The following is a 20532-nucleotide window of genomic DNA, read 5'->3' on the forward strand; positions in this document are numbered from 1 at the left end:
GTGTAGCATATCAATTAGTTTGCATAATAAATGTCTGAAATATAACAGCAATGATAATTTGGAAGGTTATGAGCATGACTAATGTGAATTTTTCTTTCCCCCTTTTTTATGAAACCCAATCTTCGATTTCTATGCCATCAACATGAACATTTCAGCACGGGCAAGAGCCCGCATAGAAGCCCGGGAGCAGGCAGCCCGGGACCAGGCAGCCCAGGAGCAGACGGAAGAGGAGGAGGAAGAGGAGGAGGAAGAGGAGGAGGAAGAAGAGGAGGAGGAAGAAGAGGAGGAGACAATGGGTCAAGCTGGGGCCCACCCAATTTCGCCATCCCCTTCCCCCACCCCCTCCCCTTCCCCCACCCCCTCCCCAACCCCCACCCCCTCCCCCACCCCCTCCCCAACCTCCACCCCCTCCCCCTCCCCAACCCCCACCCCCTCCCCAACCCCCACCCCCACCCCTACCCCCTCCCCACTCCATTTCCAACCCCCCTACACCTCTCCACCACCCACCCCCAAACCTCTCCAATCCCCACTCACACCCACTAGCAGCATCCAAAGGCCAATCCCATCCACCTTGCTCCTGACCCCCCCCAACCACCGCACACCCAACCAGCGGCGACCAGGATGGCTCAAGTAGCCGTAAGTAAATAATGTGTCTAATGTTTACCTACACATTTCTACACATAAACAATCACAACAACCACATATGTGTATCCAACATCAACATTAGTTGCAACATATCACTGCAGGGCGACCATGAGGTGTGGCCTGTCCTTCTCCAGGAACAAGGGTCCCCTTGGTGGTTTTTTTGAGTGTGGCCATGCCTCACCCCTTGAATAATTGACATAACAGTACATCCAATGAGATATCCGACATTAGTGGTGTTGTAGTTATGTGGCTCCAGGTGTTGGGTAACTCCAGTTCCCAGCATGATGTGCAACATAAATGTAGAGATTGTTTTGTTCATAGTGTGTGAGGCCATGCGGATGCATGCTTTACAAACATAGCTGTAGGCCTATAATTTGTACAGCAATGTCCTAAATTTAAAATAGTAAGGAGTGCTTAAGCCGCAACAATGTCATAACCTTTAAATAGCACAGCCTAATTGTGAGGTTAGAGGACAGTCCCCCAAAACCAAACTACCAATTGGGATACAGCATACATTCATCCAAGAAGGAGTAATTTAATTAATGTTATTTACTATGTACAGTATGTGTGTGTTAACATATTATTTTTTAGTACTGTGTTTACAGCAGACCCATCTTCAATGTAGTTTAAAAATGTATGTGGCCTTCACACATAACTCACAACTTTTTATTATGTACAAATACAACAAACATTTGTGTATGTTATATATTAATTTTTGTTTTTTATCCCTTCACTACAGACACTGAACAGCACCAGGATGATGTTGGCGAAGTTATGCGGGAGATTTTTTTAACCCTGCTCTATTTAAATATTTTGTTTGCCCGATTGGAGGCCCTACTTTAATCCCCCCGCCCCCCTTCAGTTTTGTTACAATAAAAGTTTATGTACAGTTAGAAGTTGCCTGTGTTGTTAATCATAAATATGTTTCATGGTTTGTAAGGGCAGGTACATACAGATGTGTAATGGCAGTTATATTTGTAATTTGAGGTGAGGGGTAACCATTGATGTGTGAATTTGTGTGTTTTTGAGTTAAAGAACACATAGTGAAAATGCATGAATGTTTAATGTTGTTAGATTAAAACATCACACATAACATCAGGGTAGGTATACATGTTACACATTTTGGACAAACTAATTATGGACATAATTTAGTACATATACAGAAACACCAACATAACTTGATTTAAAAGTAACAGCAATATAGGGACACATAGATAGTGATTAAAATGCCACATTAGAACATAACAAATAAACATGTAATGAGGGTTAAAATGTTGTTTTATTAGGGTCTTTATTAAGGTAGACAATTGAGTTAATAGAAAACAATAATTGAATAACAATTAGAATAATTAATTAACTGTCTGATTTGTAGTTGAAAGGCAAGATTTGCAGGTCCATATATGTGAAGGGTATGCCAGCGTGCAGGGACGTACGCTCACTCTCACGAGCGGTGACATAAGCTGAGTTTTCCATTGAAAACAATAGGGACCCGTCCGTGCAAGCTGGCGTACGCTCAGATCTCCGCAAGAAGGCGGTGGGAAGACGGACGAGAGACGTCCGTAAACGGCGGCGTACGCTCAGTTGTACGCCAGTTGTCGGAGTGTAAGGGCTGGCCCGTCCGTGTACGTTGGCGTACGCTCATTTGTACGCCACTCCCCTTCTACGTTGTTTATGCCCGTACGTATGTGGCTGATTTGTGGGTGGACTTAACCCCAACGGCCGCGTACGGCTAGCGTACGTTAATAGTGAACGTACGCACGTTTGGCCGCACCGATCAGAATAACCTCCTTAATGAGCAATTATCATTAGCGTGCTTCCTTTAAACTGACAGTGACCTTTCAGCACCATGTCCAGCTGCGATTCAGCGATCCCTGTTTCTCGCTGACAGCTCGGGCTTCCAGCCACACCCATCCCATTGAGAGTATCAATCCTGTTGCTTTTGCAACTTAATACCCATGACCTTCATAACTGCATTGCTTCAGATCTTTGTGCCCCCAACTGTACTGTAATTTTGCACATTGTTTCATTATTGCCTTATTTGCATTCCTGTACTTGATACGATCTTGTTAACTAAGTTGCTAATAATTTACCTAAGTTGGGCTTGCAGCCGCAGCTACTTTTATTGTATATGTTCACCTTTTTTTCACCAGGTTACGGGCACTTCTGCATTCTCCCTTAACCTTAACACGCCCCCCGCCCCGCTCTGACAGATCTGGCCGGCGCACGGGCGCCCGGATGACGTCACGAAGTCCAGGGTTGGCGCACTTACTGGGAGCTGCTGCATTCACTGGGTTTATGTCACTGATCACCCCTATATATGTAAGTACTTCATTTGTTTTTTGCATGTCTTGATAAAGGGTCCACGACCCGAAACGTTGACTAAGCACCCACTGTATTGGGCTGATTTATTTCATATCGACTGCTGGTATTTCGGATGAGTGCCGGTGATTGCTGTGTGATATATTTCTTCCGTTTGGAATACCAAGGCACCATCCAAGCTGATGCAACTAAGCCAGAGTGCCGAGCAGTCTTGTCAAGTATATATATATATATATATATATATATATATATTATATATATATATATATATATATATATATATATATATAAACACAGACACAAAATAACAGAAAACAGAAAGGGGTAAGGGGGTACAGAAAAGAAAAGGGGTACATTCCAGATCCATTACTTATCCTTTATGTTTTTAACCTTATTTTCATTCCTGTATATTAAGGAGGTACATTCATCTATCTTCCATAGAGCTCTACTTACTTCCTATTATAATTCGTATCCTCAACTGCTCAAATATATATCTCATACTTCAATTCAATTTGGCCACCATTTCCCCATCGATTCTAGTTTTATATCTAAGTGTAACCCTCGTCTTCTAGTATATATTTGCCCCACCTGCTCCATTTCCTCTGTATTGATATAGGGAATATATTGCCCAGTGTGACTTCTGTTTCCATTATGTACTGAAATTGGACTTTAGAGATCACCTTCTGGATGGGGGGTAAGGTGACTTGCTTCCAGCATTGAGCCAGAGCTGCTCGTGCTGCGATACATATATGTCCCAGCACGTACCGATAGCTCACTCTCACCTCTGTTGGGTATATATGTAGGAGGGCCAATTGTGGTGAGGGGGCTATCTGCATCCCCACTACCTTGCTAATAAGTCCAAAGACCTCTCTCCAGTATTGTTGTATTTTTGGACAGAGCCAGAACACATGGTAAATATTTCCAGCCTCTCCGCATTCCCTCCAACAGAACTGTGAACACGTGAGCCAGTACATATGTAATTTTTCTAGAGTTAAGTATAGTCTATTTAACAACTTGACCTGCATTTCTGAATGGTTCAGACATTTTGACATGCTAAAAGAGGTAGTGTATATTGTTTCCCATTGTTTATCGGATAGGTGTATATTCATGTCCCTTTCCCACTTTTGTTGGGCTGAGAATTTAGAGATCTGGGGTACATCTATCAGGAAGTTGTACCAATAGGAAATACACATCCTCGTTCCTTGCTTGTTCAATTGGGTCAGAAGTGCGGCTGGCGCGTATTCCCATGGTTCTAATGTGCTCTTGGCTTTCAGAGTCCAACTCTGTATTTGCATGTATTGCAAGAACTCTGTCCCAGGCAGGGAGAATCGCGTTTGCAAGTCAGAAAACGATATTAATCTTCCTCCCTCAAAAATATCTCCTAACTTTACTAGGCCCACTGTGGTCCATTTCACCACATTCAAGTTTGGGATAAAACGTTGTAATGTTTTTAATAAAATATTTCATGTTGGTAAGGTTAATCGAGGAATCTTTATTTTAATTTTGTCCCAGACTTTTAGTGTGTCTCTAATAGTAGGTAGAAGTTGCAACATACTTGGTCTCAATGATTGTGGGACCCATATGAGATCTTTTAAGGAGAGCCCTGCACATGTGTCTTGTTCCATTCTTGCCCAGCTTGATATGGGGGGGTCTTTGAACCATTCTTGCATTTGAGTTAATATACATGCTTCCCTATATCTGTCTAAGTCTGGAAGGGTTACCCCTCATCTATGTTTTGGGAGAGTCATCCGTGATTTTGCTAATCTAGGTGGGTGGTTCTTCCAAATGTACTTCATCATCACTCCCTGGCATTTTACCATGTACTGACGTGGGAGGGCATATGGAATTGTCCGAAAAAGATACATTAATGTACTGTAGGCAGTATCATCATTTTGAATGCAGACAGTCTGCCCAACCAAGATACCTCATATGCTAGCCATGAATTGGTGAGGTAAGAGACATTTTTTATCATTTTGGGCCAATTTTGTTCAAATACTAATTTAGAGTTAGTGGGGATATTAATACCTAGATATGCGATAGCATTAGTCTTCCATTGGTAGTTATATGTAGCCTTCAGGGCAGATATATCCTTCTTTGATATATTAATAGGTAACGCTTCAGTTTTAGTTGTATTTAGCTTGAAATATGATACCTCTCTATATTCGTCTAAAATATTATGTAGCCTTACCAGGGAGTGATGTGGGTCTGTCACGAATAGTAATATGTCATCCGCGAAGAGACATAGGGCCTTATTCAGATCTGATCGCAGTACAAATTTGTTCTCAAAATGGGCAAAACCATGTGCACTGCAGGTGGGGCAGATGGAACACGTGCAGAGAGAGTTACACTTGGGTGAGTTATTTTGTTTCTGTGCAGGGTAAATACTGGCTGCATTATTTTTAAAATGCAATTTAGATTTCAGTTTCAACACACCCTACCCAAATGTAACTCTCCCTGCACATGTTACATCTGCCCCACCTGCAGTGAACATGGTTTTGCCCATTTTAAGAACAAAATTGTACTGTGATCAGATCTGAATAAGGGCCAATGTTTGTTATCGTTCTGTCCTATCCGTAGCCCTGGAAAGGCTTGGTCAGCTCTAATTTTATTAGCTAAGGGTTCGATAGCTAAAACAAATATTAATGGGGAAAGGGGACACCCTTGGCGAGTTCCATTGGTGATGGTAAATATTTCAGACAAGAACCCATTGCTAAAAACCCTTGCTGAGGGAGCACAATATAGGGCCATAATAGATGTCAAGATACGATCTGCTAAACCGAATTTTTCCAGTAGTGCCTGCATATATGCCCAATTTAATCTATCGAAAGCTTTCTCTGCATCCAGAGAAAGCAACATAAGATCAGTTCCTAAGATCTCATTACCATCTAATACATCAAATACTCTTCTAGTATTATCTGAAGCTTGCCTACCTGCTACAAACCCCACTTGGTCTATATGGATCAGTCCTGGCAGTAAGGGCGCCAAGCGTGATGCAATTAACTTAGCATATATCTTCACGTCTCCATTAAGGAGCGCAATTGGTCTGTAGTTATTGCAGCTTGTTAGATCCTTCCCTTCTTTAGGGAGTGTCACAATTTGGGATTCCAACATTTCTGACGGAAATATACCTTGGTCTGAGACCGATCCATACAGATCCAGTAGTCTTGGGGCTAGGAGTTCTTCGAACGATGTATAAAAATCATTACTAAACCCATCTGGTGCTGGCGCCTTCCCTTTCGGGAGAGATTTTACTACCCTTTTTACTTCGGCTAGTGTCCATGGCAGGTTTATATTTACTAATTGATCTGCAGTTATTGATGGAAGATTCAATTTAGCTAAGAAGGCTTCTATTATTTGTGTAGATGGTATAGTAACTGTTGGGTCTATTGCTAGGTTGTACAGCTGTGAATAAAATTTAGCAAATTGTTGAGCTACAGTATCTTGGCTGGATCCATTATTTTAGTATTTTTAGATGTCCTAATATATTTGATTTTATGTCTGGCTTGATGTGTCCTAAGTATACGGGCTAACGTTTTAAAGTGGGAAAACGGAGTCATAACTACGAGCGTTGATTCATCTGACCCCTCCTCTATCCTTGTCTCCAACAGGTAAATTCAACTTTATCACAGGCATACGTGCAGACTATCTCTCTCTGCTGTAACATCCACATGCTTTTGAACTCTATTGGGTACATTTGCAAGCAAGTGTCTTCACTGCAGAACATTGCATCCTTTGTGTGTGGGATTGTCTTATAGGTAAATTCAACTTTATCACAGGCATACGTGCAGACTATCTCTCTCTGCTGTAACATCCACATGCTTTTGAACTCTATTGGGTACATTTGCAAGCAAGTGTCTTCACTGCAGAACATTGCATCCTTTGTGTGTGGGATTGTCTTATAGGTAAATTCAACCAAATATCTGATCTGTGTAAATAACAACAGTACCTTGCCTGTGTGTAGTGAGGCATGTATTTTTTATTCTAAATGAGATATAGTATCCTGGATGCCAGAACTGTTTTTGTAAGCCACTTTTATTGCTCTGTATAGCAGAGGGTGGGGACTGAGGGTGTAGATTCCAATTATTGGAAATTGGGAAGAAGGCATAGTTAGAGTATATTAGTTCTCATTGCATACGGCTGTGGCCGGATAGGCTGTGGCCATAGTTTAGCTTTGGCCCTGTATTGAAGTGGGCCATTTTAAAGTGGGAAAACGGAGTCATAACTATGAGCGTTATACCTGCGTTGCACCAAAGGAAAACTGAAGGCAAACTACTACAAATCAACAAAAACACACATGGACTGCATTGATACCTCAAGAGTATGTAATTCATCTCCAATATGCTCTCTTTATTTCTGTGTTATGCAAACTCTTGTATGATTTGAAAAGTTCTGATTTAATGAATTGATTGTAATTGTTATTACTTGTTTGGGGAAGTTGTTCAGTGAAGCATAGTTTAGTGTTGCATTCTGCCTGATGTCTACTCAAACACAGTGCAAATTATCTCCTTTGACCATTTGGCCGTTAGTGTACAGGTGTAGCCTGACCTGAACAGACTCACTATATTCTTAGAATTAGTGACCTGCAGCTTTTCTGAACAGTAAAAAAATAAAAACAGACATTGAACAACATCATCAAACAGGTCATTTCAACTTTAGATTTTGATTTTGTACTGTATGAACATGGCTAGGAATAACAGATGCACAGGCAAAATTTTTAAAACTATGTGTGCAAACGCTAGAAGCCTAGGAGACAAAATTCCTGATCTAATTGCAATAATGACAAGGGATGACCTAGACATTGTGGCTATCACAGAGACATGGTGGAATGAGAACCATGGCTGGGACTTAGCTATACCAGGATACAATTTATTTAGGAAGGACAGAATGGGAAGAATCGGAGGAGGGGTAGCAATGTATGTAAAGAAAAACATAAATGCTACTTTAATACAAAACATTGAAGACGAAACTGAGGCCCTTTGGGTGACCATAGAAATGGGGGAGAAGGAGATTATTCGTACTGGGGTCATCTATAGGCCACCAGGCCAGGGGCAGGATTTGGACAGGAGCCTATTGCTTGATGTCACTAAAATGGCTTTAAAGGGAGAAGTCATAATCATGGGAGACTTTAATCTACCTGATGTGAATTGGGAGGAGTCTTTTGCAAGATCATCTACAAGTGGCAAATTTCTAAATTCCATACAGGGAGCCTCTCTCAAGCAATTGGTGAGGGAGCCTACTCGCAAAGACTCAATATTAGATTTAATACTCACAAATGGTGACAGGATATCAGACATATATGTGGGTGAGAACCTGGGATCCAGTGATCATCAAGCAGTATGGCTTAGTATCAAGGCAGGGTCCAACTCCAGTCACACAAAAACTAAGGTGTTGGATATTAGGAAGGCTGACTTTGCAAAAATGGGGAGATGTTTAAGCGACTCATTAGCGGATTGGATGAACTTGAAAGGAGTGCAGGAGAGGTGGAGAAAATTAAAAAGTGCAATACTAAAGGCAACGGACCTTTGTATCAAAAGGGTTAAGAAAAGTACCAGGAAAAGGAAGCCAGTGTGGTTTACTAAAGAGGTATCAACTAGTGTAAAAGCAAAAAAGATGGCCTTTAGGACATACAAGCAGACTCAAAATAATAATGACAAAGAAGTGTATCTTGCCAGACGCAAAGAGGCTAAGAAAGTGATCAGGCGTGCCAAGGCACAAGCTGAGGAGAAAATGGCTCAGTCAGTAGATAAAGGAAACAAAACTTTTTTTAAATATATAAGTGAAAGGAGAAAATCAAATGGAGGAATAATAAGACTGCGGACAGACACTGAGAATTTGGTGGAGGGAGACAAGGCAATTGCAGATCATCTAAATAATTACTTTTGCTCTGTATTCACTATAGAAGGAGAAGGGAAGGGACCACAGTTAAGTTGCAAGGACATTCATAAAAATAAGGTAGATGGAGGTACATTTACTAGGGAGAAAGTCCTAACAGAACTTTCAAGACTGAAAGTGGATAAATCAATGGGGCCAGACGGAGTGCATCCAAGGATACTAAAAGAACTAAAAGATGTGTTGGTAGCGCCATTAACAGATTTATTCAACCAGTCACTAGATACAGGTGCAGTTCCAGAGGACTGGAGAAAAGCAAATGTAGTTCCACTGCACAAAAGCGGAAGCAAAGAAGAAGCAAGTAACTACAGACCAGTGAGCCTTACATCAGTAGTAGGGAAAATAATGGAAACACTATTAAAAGAAAGAATAGTGGAATATCTTAAATTAAACAACTTACAGGATCCAAAACAGCATGGTTTTACTGCAGGGAGATCATGCCAAACAAGTCTCATTGACTTTTTTGACTCCGTGACCAAAATACTAGATGAAGGGGGGGCTGTAGATGTGGCATATCTAGACTTTAGTAAGGCATTTGACACTGTCCCACATCGCAGGCTGCTAAATAAACTTGAAAGTGTGGGATTGGATTATAAAACAATTAAATGGATAAGAACCTGGTTGCAGGATAGGAAACAGACAGTTGTAGTAAATGGAGTGCATTCTATGGAGGGACATGTTACCAGTGGAGTACCCCAGGGATCTGTACTTGGACCAGTGCTCTTTAATATCTTTGTTAGTGACATTGCAAATGGTATTGAAGGGAAAGTATGCCTTTTTGCAGATGATACAAAGATATGCAACAGAGTAGACACACCAGGAGGGGTAAATCAAATGACTGATGATCTAAGTAAACTTGAGAATTGGTCAAGAGAATGGCAACTACAGTTTAATGCTAAAAAATGCAAAATTATGCACTTGGGACTCAAAAACCCAAAGGCTCAATATAGTATCAAGGGTACTATAATGGAAACTACTGAGGAGGAAAGAGATCTACAGTAGGTGTCACTATTTCAAGTGACTTAAAGGCAGGGAGGCAATGTAACAAAGCAATGAGGAAGGCTAGTCAGATGCTTGGTTGCATAGGGAGAGGAATCAGTAGCAGAAAAAAAGACGTAATAATGCCACTTTATAGGTCATTGGTACGACCTCATCTGGAATACTGTGTCCAGTTCTGGAGACCATATCTTCAGAAGGATATAAATACATTGGAGAGTGTACAAAGAAGGGCAACTAAAATGGTGCATGGCCTACATCACAAAACTTACCTGGATAGACTAAAAGATCTTAACATGTATAGTTTGGAGCAGAGAAGGGAAAGGGGGGGACATGATAGAAATCTTCAAATATATCAAGGGTTTTAACATAGTACAGGTGGGAAATTTTCTTCAAAGGAAAACAAGTAATAAAACACGAGGACATGCACTGAAACTGGAGGGAGGTAGGTTCAGGGGAAATGTTAGAAAGAATTACTTCACAGAAAGGGTAGTGGATAAGTGGAATAGCCTCCCATCAGAGGTGGTAGAGGCTAAGACAGTAGAACAATTTAAACATGCTTGGGATGGGCATATGAATATCCTTACAAAGAAATAAGGATTAAAAAGGGTTGAGTTTACCTGAAGGGTAAAAAAAGGGGCAGACTAGATGGGCCAAATGGTTCTTATCTGCCGTCAAATTCTATGTTTCTATGTTTCTATGTAACCTTCTCACTGTCCTATTCCCCATTAGGTAAAAGTTCTGCCTGGTCCTATTTATCATGGCTTGCGTTCTTGCTAATAAATGCTTTTGGAGTTGACTTCTAGTTTCCACAAGTTCCCTGCCAAGTGCTCTAGATGGATTTCTCTGGTTTTGTACCTCTAGTTCTTTAATTCTAGCTTCCAAATCCTTTTGATGTTGCTCGTATTAGTGTTTATAGCGAGCCCCAGCTTGTATTTACTGCAAAATAAGTTTTAATACTTTCTTCAATACGTGACCTAGTGTTTGGATCCCCCAAAAGGTGTGGGGGATCCAAAGGATCTAAGACCAGTAACAGAATTTCTTTATTAAAAATATCGGAAAGATCTGATGGTGAAGAACCTTTATTGAAGGCCCTTATAAAAGAGGCAGGGCACTTGTGAAGCAGTGAAGGATATAATACCAAATCCTCAAGGATCCAATGAGGTAGAAATCTGGGCAAAAACAAAGAGGAAGGTGCGCTTCATGGTGCATTAAAAGGGTTTTTAATGAATAACAAATGTTGGACAAAGGGGAGCAGGGCATTTGCTCGTACCAGAATTAAAACAGGGTGGACTGGATACCACGTGACATGACATATATCAACCAGGCTAGGCAGCTGGGCAATCCTGGTCCCAAAGAACCGAGTACCTCAAATGCGCCCCCCGCTGGGTTGCGGGCAGACGCCTGAAGGAGAGCGGGATCGGGCGGAGAGTCCACAGGAGCAGCAAGCCAGTGATCCGCATTCACTGGCTGGCTTGCTGCTCCTAACCCTGCACCTGCTCCCCACACACACACTATACTATCACCGCTAACCCTGCACCACCTCCCCACACACTATACTATCACCACTAACCCTGCACCTGCTCCCCACACACACACTATACTATCACCGCTAACCCTGCACCTGCTCCCCACACACTATACTATCACCACTAACCCTGCACCCGCTCACCACACACACACTATACTATCACTGCTAACCTGGACACACTCCCCTCATACATTATGCTATCCCCTGCACTCACACACAGCATCGACAATCATCCACAGGCTAATTTAAAAAAATCCTCATGTAGGATTTTGCTTGCCAAAAATCTGGCAGCAATTTTTTTTTCACATAATTTGTAATCACAACAATCAATAGATACATATATTTTTTTTGTGTGTATGCAAGAGTAGGGTAGCAGGCACTCCCTCTCTACCTTTCTGTCTCTCTCCTCCAATCCATGGGTCAGTCTCTCTTCATGATCAGGAGGATGCAGCTTCTCTTCTACCATCAAATGCAGCAGCCCCGATAAGCCCCGGCCCCTATGTCACTCTTGTGCTGGAAAGGAAAGCTGTATCCCTATTGGTAAACGGTGGCCATCTTTTTGTAGCCCGTCATGTGGACAGTAATTTTATGTATGTTAGCCCCTGCCTGCAACATCTTCATATCGCCTAGCTGAGCTGCGCAGAGGACGGAGTCAGGACTCAGGACAGAAGGAGCAACATTCTCCTGTCTGCTCTGAAGATCTGTAGCGGTGGCTGGCTGCTGCCACTGCACACACTGTGAGTGACAGCTGACCTCTCTCTCCTACTCCTCTTAATATACCCAGCGCCCGCCCCCTCTCCCACCCCCACCAGCACTCCCGTCCCCTCTCACGCCACTACACATGCTCTGCCAAAAAAAAACAAAAAACTGTTTGTTTGTGCCCCTGGACCAGGGCCCCCCTGACAGGCCCGGGCCCCGGTAAAATGTACCCGCCCCCCCTGCCTCTCGGCGGCCCTGTATATATATATATAAAATGTGTATGTAAGTTGGTCTTGTTTTGGGGCTTTTTAGGATTAGATTGGGCTTGTGTTGAGTTGCTTGTTTTTCATTTTAGAGTTGGCAACACTGGTCAGACAGGCAATGCTGAGGTAACCTCTTGATATGCTCGGTGCTGCTACTACAAGGGTTGCTACTGCCACAAGACTGTACACAGCAAAACACATGATAGCAGCTGCATACTCTGGGGTGAGGCACCATCAGGTTGGTATAGATGCCGATGGGTATATGAATGGACACATTGCGACCATCGACATAACTCCCAACATGACCCTGGAGTGACACAATGCTCTGCTTCTGGACTTCCCTCTTAATTAATGATTGCTATCAACTGTTTTGAAGTGGTTGTTAAGTAATAAGTAGAGACAGGATTATATGCAACATAAAAAGCTTGAAATATGCATGCAAATATGCATGAAAAATACTTAAAATATGCAAGAAAAGTGTTAAAATATGCTACATTAAATAATAAAAAAAAGTAATTTTTAACTTATTTATTTAAAAATCAGCATACAATTAGTTGCAAATAAACCTCAAAAATAGGCCCACAGCATCTGCAGATGTCTAGTGCTGTACACAGGATTTTTTGTCTTCCTGGCTGCTACAGCAGACTGAATTTAGTCCAAAGCTCTTCTTGCATCAACTACACGGACACTCATCTCCAGCGCCGATGGATCAAATGTCAACTTAGCATGTGAGGGCGGCGCAGTGGAAGGCTTCCTCCCTGCGCCGCATACTCACTGTGACACAGCATTTCCTCCGTCTCTTGGTGTAAAGTCCCAGGGGAGGGGCAGGCAAAGGTTCAGGAGCTTCATGACGGCATCCGCCCCAACTGACTTTTATCAACATGGATTGGCAGCCTAGAGCAGTGTCAGACATAGCGTACATCCAAGGGTCCCCACACTGCGCACATATTGCCCCGGCCTGCACACTCTACCACTACCTGGCCAGCAGCAGCAGGGCAAAGCAGTGCTGTGACTCGCGGGTGGAAAGGGGGCGGTGCCTAAAATATGCACCATCACTAGATTTTAGGTAAAATATGCAATAACCAGTGAGAATAGGCAAAGTATGCAAATGCATATGCAAATATGCAAATGCATATAATCCTGTCTCTAGTAATAAGAATGGTGCATACTTGCCTACCTGACCCTCTCAATGCGGGAGAAAATGCTCTGCTCCTGGACTTCCCTGGTAATGTATGATTGCCAGCACCTGTGGTGAAACACCTTTACCTAGCTCCCCACAGGTGATGGTAATCATACATTACCAGGGAAGCACAGGAACAGAGCATTTTCTCCCGCATGGAGAGGGTCAGGTAGGCAAGTATGGAATGGTGTCTGAACACAGGTGATGGCAATCGTAAATGAAAAGAGAAGCCCAGACGAGGCTGAAGTTGGCTTCTTATTCGAGCTCCAGCTTCTTATTCACTTCTTATTCGAGCTCCAGCTTCTTATTCGAGCTCCAGCTTCTTATTCAGGACAATCACTTTTACAAGGGTTAATGAGTGTTGGACCACAAATTTGACACCAGAAATCAACACAGGGGGGGTCACTTACATATGACCCACTTGCAATTTCTTTTGACCAACAAGGATTTGGGCAAAAAGTGGGCACTAAAATCGGCATAAGTCCCAGATATCATCATTTTGAATAAGTAGTTGGTGTCCTGCAAGGGTTAAACAGCATTGGTCAAAAAATATTACACTGGAAACCAGCACAGGGGGGTCACGTACATATGACCCACTTGCCATTTCTTTTGACCAACAAGGATTTGGGTACTAAAATGGGCAGTGGTCCCAGATATTATTTTGAATAAGTAGTTGGTGTCCTGCAAGGGTTAAACAGTGTTGGTCAAAAATATTACATTGAAACCTATACGGGGGGGGGGGGGGGGGGGGGGTCACGTACATATGACCCACTTGCAATTTCTTTAGGTAGGCATAGGTCCCAGATGTCATTATTTTTTTTTTTTGAAAATTAGTTTTTTATTGGTGTTATAATTTGAAACAACACAAGACACAGATGGAAAAAAAAGCAGCAATAATAACGACAAAAGGAAAAGGGGAAGAGAAAAAAAAAAAAATATATATATATATATACATAAAAATAATAAAGTAAAATTAAAACAGCTGAAATATAACCACAGATAATACACATGTTGAATATGTCAGGTAGATCAGATTTAAGCCGGAAATTAAACATGTCCAATGATAAACAATGCAGGTTAAGAAGGTATGAACCCCACTTTGATAAAATTACATTGTAAGACTGTTAGGACCTGTGGTTCTGCTAGGCGAGTTCAACAGTGATAAAGATAAATCTGTATAGGTGCTAAGGGTACCCGCATGGCCTTCCTTTTCCCTGTATTCAGTCCATTTGAACCATTTAATGTGAATAGAAGATGCTTTAGAGGAATAGGCAACATCAGAGGTTTCAAATAGAAAGTGCTTATGTATCTTATTTTCAATCATTTGAATACTTGGGATATCTGGGGACTTCCAAAATTGGGCAATAGAAGCTTTAGCCGCTACCAGTATATGGCCGAGGAGGTATCTGTCCCCAGCTAGTAGATCCCCTGGGTAGTAGTGGAAAAGTGCAACAAGGGGGTCCATAGGTATGGACTGATTTAGTACTTTGGATATGAGGAGAAAAACTTTTCTCCATAGGGAGCTCAGGACCGGACAGGACCAGAATACATGCAAAATATTTCCCACCCTACCGCATAGCCTCCAGCATTGCGAGGAAACAGAGGGCCAAAACTTATGGAGTCTGTCTGGGGTAAGGTAGGCCCTGTGGACCAGCTTAAAATACATCTCCGAGTGATTAACACACTTTGAGATTTTAAAACAGGTGCGAAAGATGCACCTCCACACCTCTTCGGAGAAAACATTTGGCAAATCCCTCTCCCATTGAAGCTGAGAGGAGAACCTCTTATTCAAACCAATAGAGATCAAGTATCTATACCAGCGAGAGATACCTCCTTTTGCAGTTGTAGCGACAAAGAATGAATGTAACAACCTAGGCATGGAAAGCTTGGCAGGAGGTTTAGGGAGGAAACTACAAAGCCAGTGTCTAATTTGTAAATATTTGTAGAAGTCCCGTTTCGGGACCTGATGTTGCTGTTGGAGTTGGGAAAAAGGGACTACGATTCCATCGGAAAGAAAGTCTTGTATCGACAGTAGACCTAGGGAGGCCCAGTTATCTATGTTTAAATCAGGGATTAGGGCTGCTAAGGATGTTAAGGAGAGTTGTGGGGCGGGCAAACTTATATCTGTGTCTATAGAGGCTAACCTATGCCAAACCAAGAGGGTTGTGAGGACCGCTCTACAGGACTTGGATTGGGGTGTGGAAACTGCTGGGGGTAATCTCATTAAATCTGGGAGGAGAAGGGGGGATAGGAGAGCTCGTTCTATTGCAACCCAGGGTTTAATAATGTCTGTCGCAAACCAATCTCTCGATTGGCTTAATATACAAGCTGAGTGGTATTTTTCTAGATTAGGGTATGCCAGCCCCCCCTCATCTTTAGCAAAAGACAGGGTGGTTTTCGCTATTTTGGGTCTAGCACCCTTCCAAATATAAGCGGACAACAACTTGTTAAATTTGTTACAAATGGCAGATGGGAGGGGTCTAGGAATAGTGCGAAAGATATACATCAGCTTGGGCAAAAGCACCATTTTAGCTGCCGCAACACGGCCAACCCAGGACACCTCCTGCATCATCCACTCTTTAGTGAGGATATCAAAAGCCCGGAGCAAAGGGTCATAATTAGAGTCCAGAATATCACAGTCTCTAGCTAAATTAATACCTAAATATTTAATCGACTTAGTTTTCCATATATATTTATATTTATCTTTTAAGCAGGTTAGCATATTATCTGGCAAGTCTAATGGAAGAGCTTCCGTTTTAGTAGTATTTAGCTTGTAGTATGATATTTTAGAATAAGCATCCAGTATATTATGCAGGTGGGGAAGAGAAGACATTGGATCCTCGATACACAACAGGACATCGTCCGCGAACAAGCTGATCTTGTGTGAGATACCTCCTATGACAGGACCATAGATGAGTTCTTGGGAGCGAATAGACTCAGCCAGAGGCTCAATTGCCAGAGCAAAAATCAAAGGGGAGAGCGGGCATCCCTGACGAGTGCCGTTTGTTATGTCAAAGTGTGAGGAAGAGCACCCATTTGCAAATACCCTTGCACCTGGGGAAGAATACAAAGCCAAAATGGAGCCAAGTATTCTTCCAGAGAAGCCAAAACGCTGTAATGTAGAGCGTAAATAAGCCCAATGTAGCCTGTCGAATGCTTTTTCAGCATCAAGTGACAAGACCAAAAGGGGTCGCCCACGTGTCTGGCAGAATTCTATGATGTCGATAACCCTGCGAGTATTGTCGGATGCTTGCCTGCCCAGTACAAAACCCACTTGGTCAGGGTTGATTAAATTGGGTAATAAGGGGGATATCCTGTTGGCTATCATTTTGGCATACAATTTGATGTCAACATTAAGAAGGGCAATGGGACGATAGTTTTGGACATTGGTAGTAGGTTTTCCAGGTTTAGGGATGGTTATTATACGGGCCTCAAGCATCTCTTTAGGGAAAGAAGTGGTTGAGGAAGCTTCGTTAAAAACCGAAACCAATATAGGGCAGATGTCATTATTTTGAAAAAGTAACTGGTGTTCTGCAAGGGTTAAACAGTGTTCGTCAAAAAATATTAAATTTGAAACCCGCACAGGTGGGGTCACGTACATATGACCCACTTGCCATTTCTTTTGACCAACAAGGATTTGAATAGAAATTGGGCACTAAAGTAGGCATGGGTCCCATATTTCATTATTTTGAATAAGTAGCTGATGTCCTGCAAGGGTTAAACAGCGTTGGTCAAACAGTATGACACTTGAAACCCGCACAGGGGGGTCACTTACATATCACACACCAAAAAATTTCTTTGACCTACAGGCATTTTGGCATCAAAATAGGCAGTAAAGTTGGCATGGGCAACAGATTTGTTTGAATGGACAAAGTAGCTGTAGTTTCAAGGGTTAAACAGGTCATGTCAAATAATGTATACCATTAATGTATAATCAGTTTAAACTTTATATACTTTAATATAAATCAGTGGTGCAAGTAATGGGGTGCGGCGTGGTATGGCGAACCTGTAAGAAATATATTGCAGGTCGCTGTACCACGTCCCCCTGACCCGCAGCCGATGCTTTTGCATGCCGGCTCACCTGACAGTACGGAAGCAATATGACAGCTGGGCAGATAGTGGTAAGCTGTCTTCTGAGCAGGTCCACGGCTATTTGAAATATCGCCAGCCAATAGGAGATTGCGGCCCGGGAGCCATTCAGGAGCAGCTCCTATTGACTGGTGACCCGGCGCTATATTTCAAATAACCATGGACCGTGGCTGCGCCGTGGAGTCACAGACAGATGGACCTGCTCTAAAAGAGACAACAGGGTTTCCACTGCTCTTCCGAGGGGAGACCTGTGGAAGCAAATTATACTCACGGGACACACATTCAGCAGTGACGTCGGCGGCAGGCTGGGGGATGTTCGCAGCGGCTCGGGAGGACTCAAATGCCTAAGTGCTCCCGAGTCCCCCCCGAGCCGAGCCGACCATACCCGAGTCTGCCGCCAACGTCATTGTAAAATGAGTGACTGCTGGCTGGCGGATCAGGGGAGCTTTGGTGTACCGATCGCCGGAGCAAAGGTGATTGGGGGGACTGCAAGTTTGTGACCGGGGTGCTCTCTAGAGGTGCTGCGCCAGTGGTGCACACCTGGACACCACTGGCGTGCACCTATTGTATATTAGTGGTATGCCCGGAAATTTTCCGGGATAGCCCGCTGCGGCAGCGTAGCTGAGCCCGGAAAATTTCCAGGCATACCACACAAGGGGTTAATGCAAATTATGCCCCACAGTGCAATACAACTCAATACCCCAAAAAACAGGACAGTGTGCACCAAAGACGTGCCGCAAAAATTTAGGGCATGGCTTTATACTACAGGGGATTATGCATACCATAATATCCATTACACATTATGCCAGACACAGTAATGCCCATTGCACAATGTCACACACGGTAGTGCCTCTTACATATTATGCCACATACTGTAAGTGCCAGTTACCTACATGCTCATGCTAGAGGTTTCTTGTACGATGCCAGGGTTTACATGCTCAGTGCCAGGGTTTTTTTCGCTTGATGCTGGTGTCACATGCAATGTACCATGGTTCACCTGCACGGTGCCAGGGGTAACATGCACAGTGCCAGGGGTTAAATACATTGCGCCACTGTGTGGCAAAGGCAACAGCCGGGCAGAGCAGTGGAAACCCTGCTGTCTCTCTTAGAGCAGGTCCATCCTCCTGTGACTCCATGGCACAGCTATTTAAAATGACGTGTCGGGTCACCAGCCAATAGGAGCCGCTCCTGAATGGCTGCCGGGCCGCAAGCTCCTATTGGCTGGCGATATTTCAAATAGCCGTGGACCTTCTCAGAAGACAGCCCACCACTATCTGCCTGGCTGACATATCGCTTCTGTGAATTGAGGGAAATTCACTTACTGTTAGGCGAGCTTCTCAACACACGAACGCCAACTGTTCCGGAAGAAGATCCGCCCCAGGGATCAGACGAAGACCGGAGTGACACTAGAGGGGAAAGAGATACCTATAAAACACAGTCGGGCCGTATAGCAAGACGGGGTCACCTACGGACACCCATGGGTGGCTGCGAACTTCGCCGGTTAGACAAAAGTCATCATCGGCCCAAGGCCTCAGCCACCCTAACTTCACCTATTCACACTTTTGCACGTAGGTGGTAGATGTGGTTCTCTCACTGGAGAACCACGGACCAGCGCTCAGGGACGAAACAAAACACACAAAGCTGAAACTCACCGATGGTATTCCTTGTCACCTTGCTAGAATATCTCTGCACCTGGGGATCAAGCACACAACAACAGCCTCTCTACAAACCTAACTTAGCTTAACTAGGACTAACCTGTCCCTGCTATAACACAATGTCTATTCGGCTGAACTAACAATAACAAATGGTCCTTACAGTGCTCTAACTAACAAAACATGCAACGATACAAAAAGGCGACGACAGGAACATATTCATAACACACTATAGCAAATATGTGAGTGCGTACACGGTAGTGAAGTGCCGGGGCCTGAAGGGGAACCGGCGGGGTACTCCTAAGCAGGTCACCAACACCTGGCTCGACATCTATCTATCGCAGCCTCAATATACAGGCAGGAGGCCTGACTAATAGGGGACAGGCAGAGGCCTGACTAATAGGGGACAGGCAGGAGGCCTGGTTAATAGGGGACAGGCAGGAGGCCTGGTTAATAGGGGACAGGCAGGAGGCCTGATGAGTGGGATCAGGCAGGAGGCCTGATGAGTGGGGTCAGGTACCCAGGGGGGTACACGGGGGCCAGGAGGGCCAAACAACTCAGTGCCCACGGGCCTAGTGCCCGAACACCTGGTGGTCTAGGTGGAAAGACGGATGACAGGTCCTACCTGTCACGCTGGGAGAGGGCACCACAGGGAGCTTCGTTTAGCTCTTTCGTTCCCCACTGTGGCGCCACCCTCCGGTCCTCTGCTGGCTGGTTGTCGCTTCCTCCCTCTTCTCCTACTGCTCTGCTGGCCGCCGCTGTCTTCAGGGCCTCTACCGCCGTCTCTGCTGGATCCCGCCGGCCGCCGCAGTCCTCAATGCTCTGCCGCCGCCTTCTTCTCCTGCTCCGCCGCTTCTGCCTTCTCCTTCCTTCCGGGAGGTCTTCTCTGCTCCCTCGCTGCCGACGAACTGCGCTCCGCCGCGTCTAATATAAGACGCTGGCCGCCCCCCGCATATGTTATCCCTGGGGACAGGAGTCACAGTAGCTATGGTGGCGCCGGCGGGAATTTTCTTGGTCACATCCAGAAGGTTGTACAGCCGGACCAATACCTTGCCGTCCCTTACCACGGCCAATGTTCGAGCCAAGATGAGGCCGGAGTCAATCCCCAGATATCCGTTGGGTTCCACCATCACTTCAAACCCATCCAACCGCCGGTGGGTCCTCACCTCGAGGGGAAGAATGATCTCTTGACGGGGAGGCAGCTCTATCTGTTGTCGATTACTAGTTTTGATGATTCCCATGGACTCCTCCGACCATCCAGTTTTGCAA

At 44.0% G+C, this 20532-nt stretch overlaps 1 protein-coding gene across 1 annotated transcript; it reads left to right on the forward strand.

Annotated features, from left to right (window-relative positions):
• The first annotated feature begins 448 nt into the window (after nt 1–448).
• LOC146045049 (uncharacterized) lies at nt 449–19345 on the forward strand. The gene is made up of 3 exons (XM_083163742.1): nt 449–2964; nt 6573–9000; nt 19184–19345. The coding sequence occupies exons 2-3, from the start codon at nt 7639–7641 to the stop codon at nt 19343–19345; spliced, it is 1524 nt and encodes a 507-aa protein (XP_083019868.1). The 5' UTR covers nt 449–2964; nt 6573–7638.
• Nucleotides 19346–20532: the final 1187 nt, after the last annotated feature.

This window comes from Crinia signifera, chromosome 11 (genome assembly GCF_055691185.1).
Source record: "Crinia signifera chromosome 11, ASM5569118v1, whole genome shotgun sequence".
NCBI lineage: Eukaryota > Metazoa > Chordata > Amphibia > Anura > Myobatrachidae > Crinia > Crinia signifera.

Excerpts from the sequence above, each read along its gene's own strand:
- LOC146045049 (XM_083163742.1), top strand. The coding sequence starts at position 7,639 with ATGAACATGGCTAGGAATAACAGATGCACAGGCAAAATTTTTAAAACT. Across the intron at positions 9,001-19,183 it reads AATCAATGGGGCCAGACGGA|GTGGTAGATGTGGTTCTCTC; the intron begins GTGCATCCAAGG and ends TTTTGCACGTAG.